The sequence below is a fragment of the Lissotriton vulgaris genome, chromosome 12, assembly GCF_964263255.1.
Source record: "Lissotriton vulgaris chromosome 12, aLisVul1.2, whole genome shotgun sequence".
Lineage (NCBI taxonomy): Eukaryota > Metazoa > Chordata > Amphibia > Caudata > Salamandridae > Lissotriton > Lissotriton vulgaris.
This window is the reverse complement of record NC_141700.1, coordinates 547,255,957-547,265,446: the sequence shown is the minus strand read 5'-3', so window position 1 is coordinate 547,265,446 and position 9,490 is coordinate 547,255,957. Positions and strand designations below refer to the sequence as shown.

The window sequence follows — 9,490 nt, the reverse complement described above, 5'->3', positions numbered from 1 at the left end:
GACTTCCGCGCCCAAAATATTACTTCCCGGCTGGATGCTGTTCTTTCACTTGGTTCGATGCTGGGACTTTCTCCTGAGCAGTGTTGCAGCACTCTAGACGTCTAGGACAAAAAAAACGCGCGGGCTCTGGAGCTCAAACTCTGCTAGGACACTAGGACAGCTGAGGAGGCGCACCGCTGCACTTTTGAAAGACCCTACTGTCTGGGCACAGACCCGAGGGAGCTATGGAAGCCAATGCCTCTTCGCCCTCCTCTGGTCCCACTATCTCCAATGCTTCAGGCTTCTTCTCCAAAGACACCAGCTTTGATGATGCAGCCACCTTCCCTGGGGACAGCCTCCTCTCCATGCGGATCGTTGTGACTGTGGTCTACAGCCTAGTGAGCGCCGTGGCCCTGACGGGCAATGTCTTAGTGATGCAGCTGATCCGTGCCCAGGCGGGGCGACGAATTTCCACCATCAATGTCTTTGTATTCACCCTGGCACTGACTGACTTCCAGTTCGCCCTGACGTTGCCCTTCTGGGCTGTGGAGGTGGCCATGGACTTCAGCTGGCCCTTCGGTAGCGCCATGTGCAAAGTTGTCCTAACATTCACCGTCCTCAACGTCTACACCACCGTCTTCCTGCTGACAGCCATGAGCATCACCAGGTACTGGTCGGTGGCCTCTGCTGTCAACCACAAATCGAGGCTCTCGGCCCGGGCTGCAAAGTGGATCTCCTTGGGCCTTTGGCTGCTGGCAGCTGCAGCCACGGTCCCCACAGCCATCTTTGCCACAGTCTCCGATGTGTTTGGGGAGAAGCTGTGTCTTCTGAAATTCCCCAAAACGGAATGGCTGGCAGTCTACCATATTCAGAAGCTCCTTGTGGGCTTCATCATACCCCTCACCATCATTACAGTGTCCTACCTACTGCTCCTAAGTTTCCTTCGGCAGCACTATGTCAACACGAGCAACCCTCAGCGCCAAACCAGGACTGCCAACTCCATCAAAATCCTAGTATTGGTGTTCTTTGTGTGTTGGTTCCTCAATCATCTGGCTACGTTTTGGGGAGTGCTGGTGAAGCTGGAGGTGGTTGAGTGGGAAGACACCTTCTACTTCTTCCAGACCTACATCTTCCCCCTCGCCACCTGCCTGGCCCACAGCAACAGCTGCCTAAACCCCATCATCTACTGCCTCATGAGGAAGGAGTTCAGGAGGTCTCTGAAGGCCACTTTCTGGCGCATCTCCAACTCACTGGCAAACTACCTGCCCTCCTCCGGCCAGAAGGTCAAGGAAGGGGACATGCAACTGTGTGTGCCACTAGACCAGGGGATGTGTCCAGACTGCCAGCAGCACATCTCACAGACTGGCAGCAACAAGACATACTGCGTGGCATCAACCACAGTGACCACGGTGCCCGATGCAAAGGCCAAGGACTCGCATCAGCAAAACCATCCCCACGAAGCAGATGCCAGTCACAGTTTTTACGTTACGCATGATTGGCAATCCAGTCAGTCCTCTGATAACTAAGGCTCACATAGTGCCTTACCACCGAGTTATCAAAGCACTGCAACAAAAGAGAAGCTCTGTTGCTCAACAGTACTGGTTTTATCAGCCTTGGAAGCCCGGAGAGCAATGAACTCGGCAGCATGTGCATTCCGACTGAGCTATCTTACGAAAGCTTTGCTTTTCGCCTTCCACCAACCTACTTTTTGTGGAAATGAAGTTTCCAGTCGTTATATTGTAAAATGAGCGACTATCACTGCAACTGCGTGAGAGACAAGTCAATGATATACTCGGAAACTTCACATTTGGATATGAGAATGGGAAGAACAAGGAAAAACTAAGAAAAAGAGAACATGTGGTAATTAAGAAATAACTTTTACATCCTGCTTGGCGTGCAAGAGAATCTTTATACCTTTTAAAAATAGACAGATTGCCCTTTCTCGATAATGGTTAGCTCGCACAAGGAGAACTTGAAATGCTGGAAACAGAGGACCAAAAAAAACATTTTAAATGTTCTTGTAAATGGTTTAAGTAAGTAAGTGCATTATTTATTTTGCTGATTAATTAAAATCCTTGCAAAGTCGAAACACACAGGGAAGTTAAAAAATAGTTGCAAAAAACATTATGAATTAAAAAACGTATTATTAAAGCATTATACTTTGCAAAATAGATGTCCTCATGCGTTAAGACCGATAGAGGTTTAATTGTGCAAGTCCCCAGCTTTCTGGGCTGAAGCTAATCAGGGAAACAACAAGACATGTGGGGGTCTTTATGGAGATACTGCCTCTGCATAGGTGAGTGGGGGAGCTTATATAGAGAAAATCAAAGTTGAACGCCTGGGGGTGATGGGTGGTGGGGGGGGGGGGGATCCGCCCACCAGACCACTCCTTAAACCCTCCTCTAGGTCTAGTAGAGGTGGTGGTATGACACCTTCCCATTCCCCATAGGCCGGGCCACCGGAATTATGTGATTCTGATGCTGCAATTTTTTCCACATATTTATAGATTTGCAGCACTTGCCACATAATCCATCACCAAATTGGGTAGAAATGTTAACTTGAAAAGGGCAAAAGTTACTAAAAACATTGGAACACGTTACTACTGTGCATTTGCAGGCCATTTGCTTCACAGTGGAAGGACAACTTGTTGTTGCTGCTAGCTGCATTTAGGTGTTAAATCGTAATTAATAAGGTAAAATCGCTGCCCAGACATTGGTAACGTGTGTAAAAATGTCCAAACATTGATATAATGCTGCCACAATGTGTGCCGCACTAGGCCGTATAATTTGACTTTTTTGCCGCATAATTTGGTCCTCCCCTGCTACATATTTCCAGTGGTCCTACCTATAAGCCAGTGCACGCAGAGCCCCATCGAGAAGTGACTGGTCCGTCCTGCTCTCGGAAAACTTAAAAAACTGAGTTTGTATACACTATGGGGCCTCAGTCCACAGGAAAGGTCTTCCCTGATGAGACTTTGGAGAAACCAGGCAACGCCCTATTTTGAAGGTGTGGGGGGGGGGGGGGGGGGGGGGGGGGGGGGAGTCGTCAAATCTCACTTCACAGGCTCCAATGAAGCAAGGATGAGGGGAGAAAAGACAGATATTGGTTATACACGCAATACATTTGCATGGGAGATACACACGGTTATTATAACACTTTCCAGCTTCAAGGACAGATTTGGCTAAGGACTGAGGACTTAAAGCCGTCGCAGTACACAAACCCAAAGTACGGTTGAGAGAACGAGGCATGGGAAATGAAGGGACGTGCCCAAGATCACACGGCCTGATCATGAAACCGAGACTTTAAACCAGCTAAAATAGTTCACGCTTATAACTTGACCTAAGGCCCAGACGGGCGCCATGGTGATTCATTTTGACTGCATCTTGGTGCTACAATTGGGCAGCGACAGGCTGTTTGGAGCCAGCCTTGGCGTTGCTAAGTAGATAATACTACTATTAATAACGTTCTTTCATTGTGTACATATAAAGAGCTTTACAACGCGTAAAATGAAATCTCCCATCCATTTATCTCTCTGCCTTCTCCTCTGTCTTACAAAGGGGTTTCCCAGTTTCATCCTGGCACACTTGCCCTCCCTTCTGCACCATCCATTGCTCAAAACTACGGAAGCACCGAGTTGTTTTACCACAGAAAACATTGAGTGCCAGTATACTGAAAAGTTCACCCTACCAATTTATTTATTTATAAAGTTTTATATAGCGCGAACGTGACCCACGAGGGTATCAGAGCGCTTTACAGTATATAGTTAAAGACATAGGAAATAAAGTAGTCTACATGCATTTGATAAACAACATTACTCACAAAAGAGGTAAGAGGTATAAGATAACAGATGACCGATGGACAGCACATGATGATCATACCAATAACCAACAGCAATCATTCATTCGTTGGATGAACTACAAAAACAGAACTTCCTTTCCAGCCATGATGGATATTGTGAGAAAAAGAGGAGAACCATTCTTGATAGGGTAGTAGCCGCTTTAAGCCAATCAGACTGGCAGATTTTAAGATCTTAGGCCGTCCGATGTCACGAGGGAGAGTTTCACGTGGTCAAGCTTTTAATCAAAATTCACTTTGAATTGTGGAATTTTGTAGTTGTCTCCCATCATCATGAACCAGTCAAATTGGTTAAAAAAATTAGGCGCAGTAACCCAAGATGTTTCATAGCAGTTCAGTATTGGTGCTGCTGAACGCCGAGGCTGCTGAGCACCTGGACTCCCTACTTTTGATTCCACCTCATGCATCTTTTCCACCAGCTTCCACTTTCTGACACTATCTCATACTTGCAGGTTTTTCTTCATCCAAGCTTTCTTCTCTACCTTCTTTACCCCTTGTCTGCCTTTCTCTACCTTGCTCCATGTCAAAGTCAGGTGACGACAAATAAATCATTTTCCCCCATGAATGAGTGCCGGTGCCAAGCACTGGCACAAATTAAGCAGACTGCCACACGTTAAAGCAATCAAGCTACAAACGTTAAAACTAAAAAAAACAAAAAAAACTGTTAACAGATAAAATAGAACACGAAAGCTCAATAAACGGATGACTTTGAAAAGTAGGTGTACAGTGTACTAAAAGATTTTGCATATGAAATAATCATACAATTTTTTAACAATTGAGCTAAGGATCTATCAAAGTGAACACATTTACAGCTGTCCACCATCGGCCTTCTACTCAACAATCTTTTCTTTGAAAAATTAAAAAAATAAATAAATTATATATATATATATATATATATATATATATATATATATATATATATATATATACCAACAAAAGTTCCAAAGTTTGTAACTTGCGCTCTCAACAATGCAGGCACGACAAGCAAATTGAAGTTCAAAAGGTGTTTATTCACCTACTCAACATGTTCGGCTTCTGATTAATCAGCATGGAGGACCAAATTACGTGGAATTGTTCTCTACATTATGCAGCGAAATGCTAATTATGTTGCACATTCTCTGACAGGAGTATTCTCATCCATATGAGCTAGAAAGATAATTTGTGGCAAACTCTAAAATTGTGGCAAAATTATTAAAACCATTTTTGTCATCTGCTCCAGCCACAGAATCATATAAATCCACTTACCTTGATTCTGCCAATTGACTTATCAACATTTATCTGTAAAAGCTTAACAAAACCTAACCATCCCAATTCCAATCAGTGTCCATTGTGAGCTGCACTTTGAAGAAAACTGCATAAAATAAACACCTAGATTCAAAACTATATAATGAGTTTGGGTACCATGTGTAATATGGCGCTACATTGCCATCTCGAGGTTCTGTTGACATGTATGAAGACTCAGTTTTAGGCTTCGATATTTACAATGTCCCCATTACCCCTTGATGAGGGTTATGCATACTAAAAGGGGTTTCTGCAGGAAAATTCTGCCAAAGGTAGGATTTTAGTAAAAAAAATAATAATAATCATTAAAAATCCACTGGATTATCCACACATTTTTCTAAATAGTGCTAACTTTGTGACAATCATAAAACAAACTAAAAAAGAACACGCATTGTAGGATGGTGGTCTTGGGGTTTTACCTCAGTAGTGATGTGCTTCTGGGAAAATTCTCTTACCTCCTTTGGCCTCGAGCTGGGAGTATGTGTAATGTAAATATGAGAATAAGAACAGTGTATCGTGCCATTTAGTGATGTATTCATTTAAAAGCGCATTCCCTCTAAATCCTACATGAACTGTACTCCATATACCATACAATTGTATTCGTTTACATCGGTTTCAAATTGTACTGCTACTATGAAATGTTTTTTGTAAAGATTGGAGCTGTTCCTACTAGATCAAAACCATCTACCAACCGTTTACACTGTGTTCTATTTCTGTCATCCGTGTCTACATTTGAAGCTCGTCCTTAACTAACTTTAGCAACCTTTGGAAAAGGTTTCAGATTTTGTTCACTTCAGTGTTTGGTTCCACATTTTATTTGATGCCTCTCTCGTGATACTGGTAAAACGTTGTGCTACTCATCCTTGTGTTAAACATTGTTTCAAATAGCTCACTGTACTGCCTGCTTTTTTTACATATTTAATTGTTCTTTGTTGTGAACTAGTTGTTTCGAATGTTGATGCTTTTCTCGGTGTATTTTGCAAGCTGTAAATATGTTTTATACAAATAAATATAATTCAGTCTAAGTAAAAATGAGTTTTTAATGAGGAGTAATCATATTTTTTCGGAACAATTTTAAAATGGAAAAACAAAAATTGCCTGGGATTTGCATTAGCGACTCCGTTTGCACTAGGAAAAAAAGCAATTTTTTATTTTATTTTTTCTATTTGCTCTAACGTTTGAATCTTTTTTGGCATGTCAAGTTTTGTCCAAAATCAAGGAGGTGGTGAATGGGAGTTGGTCTGGGTCGGAGTTATGTTTTCCATTATAACCCGATTGGAAAGCTTGGTCGTAGCTAAAATAAAAAAAAAAGCCTGCTCATAATTGCTCCAAACCTGGAATTAAACTTGCACTTGACAGACTAGTGTATGTTAGGCGTTTGACATAAATCGGTGTAGCAGTTTTTGAGATAATTAGGCTACAAAAAGGAATCAGGCAGGTTCCCAAGTCAAGTGTTATTCAGTCAGGAACTTTAGCTTTTGTGGTCTTTAAGATCCAAGCTGTGTGGGAGCAACGAAGAGGCAATGGCTTATAAGACCGAGCTCTTGGAACCAGAGTATGGTTGAGGGGAACAAAGAAAGAGGCCGACAGATCTCTGGGTGGAGCCTTCGGTTATCCGATGCTCCAGGAACCGCTCCATCCCAGCACCCTCTGGTTTTGCTGGATCCATGGACCCTACCATACCAAAGTGGTGCAGTGTACACAAGCCATATCCATCCACTCCTACATGTGCCAGCCGCCATGCTGGGGGGGGCGGGGGTCTGTGTTCTTACCCCAATAATGCCCTTGAGTGGTTTGCTGGAAATGTGCAATAGTTTGAGCTACTTTTGTAACAAATAGGTGTCGAATGGGCTCTGAAGGGCTAATCAGTCAGACATTATTACTTTTAATGGAATCCGGATCATCAAATTCACAAAGTATAAAAAAAATTGAAAATGAACAAATCCCATTATAAGAGAGCGTTTCCACCTTAATTTATTGCAGGATCTCTGGATCCTCGGAAGAATCAAGGACCTCAAGAAAACCAATTAGCTGCCATAAAATGAAATTAGAGGCCATTGCATGCAGCCATGCTTAAAACATGAAAAAAGTGACAGTGAGTAGAAGGAGGAAGAGGGAGACTCCTGTGACCCCAGGGAGATGGTGTGTGGGGTCCTAGAGGGGCAGGTACTACCTCCAAAGATGAAGCAAAGCATACTTTTTTAGCATGGGAATTTATGGATTCAACTCACTTTGAAGAATTACATTCTTTTGTAAATCCTGAAAACATTTCAAACAACTCAAGTACAACTATGCATGGCAAAGACTATGCGCAGGAGGGGGTCTTGGCAGGGGTAGTGCTGCACCAGTTTCTGTTACACGGGGCAGATATTGCTGGACTGCTGCAAAACCGGCCTCAGTCACAAAACCAGCCACCACAGGTACAAAACCAGCCTCCACCTCTCGGGCCAACTGAATCCCTGGTATGAAGGGCTAAGAGCTTTATCAGAAGCAAGGCCCGGCACACAAATCTTACTCCGCACATGCCCATTCTACATATGACAGGTTGGCAAGACAGTGCCCTTTGACTTACCCTGCTGCTGCTTACCCTCTCCCCAGATCCTAGAGCATCTTCCCAACCCCCATGTCCCCTCTTGTTCTTTGAGGTCATTGGGTCAAAATCTGGCTACAGTTCCACGGTTCAAACGCTGCAGAGAGGGAGGGCGTTCCTTCTGCTATCTAGCGGCTAGGCTTTGGAACTCATTACCAGCTCACATTCACGCCCTAGATGATTTGCTTACGTTCATGAGGGCTATTAAAACCTATCTTCCCCCCCCTGGACCTTAATATACTGCCCCGGTGCTACTTTTTTCTGGTTTTTCTTCTGTTTTGTATGTGTAATCCTTCCGCCAGTCAAAGCGCCGGGACGCCCCTTTGCTGGGGCAGCTGTGCGCTATAGAAGATGAGATAACATAACATAACATGGCCCAAGGCCTTACACTAGGATTTTTTTTTTACATTTGTTTTTATTGTTTTTTTCAACACACATACATCTTCATTTAATAATTACAATAATACTTGTACTTAATTATGTGCATTGCAGCTGTTCTTCTACTTTGAATCCTCAGAACATATTTATCTGTACAGTTCCCTAAAATTCTCATGTACATATTCTGAGTTGTCTCAGAAGAAGTCCATTCCCTTATAGCTTGCAACGCATCAACAGGATGCGAAGTCCTAATATTCATCAAAATATAAGTGTCCCCCAAACCAACTAAAACAACAATTATCGTAATGCCCACCCACCGCTCCCGGTGTGTCTCAATCCTCAAGCTTCCGTGCATTCTGGGTCAGCACCCTCTCACCAACTCTTGTTGTGTTTATATCTAGGACCCTAATTCGATTTTCCCGATCCTTGCCCTTATGAGGTTATAATCAATAATGTCCGGATAAAGGCATAAGAATCATATCGATATTCAGTTATAGCCCATGCAGTCCAAAGCACAGCACGGCTACTCCCATCGACTCCTAGAAAGCACAACGCGTTCTTTAAACAAACCAAGCCTCCAGCAGCCCGGGAAATCCCCCCTGCTTTTGTTTTGATTTGAACAAGAACTCCTGAAGTCCAGAAAGAACAGTTAGTTCTTAGTGACGTCTTATGTCCAACCTTACGTCAAACCCAGCATCTTTCAGATATTAATATACCAACAGTTGCCTTAAGCAAACACACAGTGGTTTGGAGCAGAGCGGCTATCTACTTGCCCGAGAGCCCAGCTGATGCGAGAAGCCCACGGAAGCCGCCCCTCCCATTTGACGCACTGAGAGAGACGCTGTCTTTTTCTCCAGCCGTGAAAATCCAGCTCCGGTGTTTCCAGCCTACTCTTGCGGGTTGCTGGGAGATCGAGTCCTGAAGAAAGAGATACCAGACCTCCCACATTCTATTACCAAGGTACGGAGCTGACTAAACCCTTAAGAGAATTCTTGATGCAGATTCTTGGCAAAACAATCTTAACTAACTTAAACTGCTATTTACTTACTCCTTCCCAAGTATTAGGCTTAGGTCAGGTACACCGGGGTAGGCGTAGTTAGAAGCACCAGTGGAGTACGTTAGTCAAATGTTTTTATGTATGTATATATTTTATCCATTTTAAAGTATCATATGGCTAAGAAACCATATCAATGCTTTTACAGTATTACTTCATAATACTACTTTTACTGTACGCACTTTACTTGATGATAAGTATTGCAATTGTGGCAATTCATTTCTCTTGCATGAGAAAGAAGACTGCTCAATAAATAACACCTTTTATTGAAAACGCCCGTCTAAGTATGCACGGTTGACTGAGTGAAATAGCTGCCTATTGTTTTCACACGACTCTAGAGATACACTCTTATT

General features: G+C 43.2%; 1 protein-coding gene across 1 annotated transcript; it reads left to right on the top strand.

The window, feature by feature from the left end:
• Window positions 1-224: 224 nt before the first annotated feature.
• Window positions 225-1,971, top strand: RXFP4 (relaxin family peptide/INSL5 receptor 4). Its single transcript, XM_086946492.1, has one exon. The coding sequence runs from the start codon at window positions 225-227 to the stop codon at window positions 1,503-1,505; it is 1,281 nt and encodes a 426-aa protein (XP_086802618.1). The 3' UTR covers window positions 1,506-1,971.
• The last annotated feature ends 7,519 nt before the right edge of the window (window positions 1,972-9,490 follow it).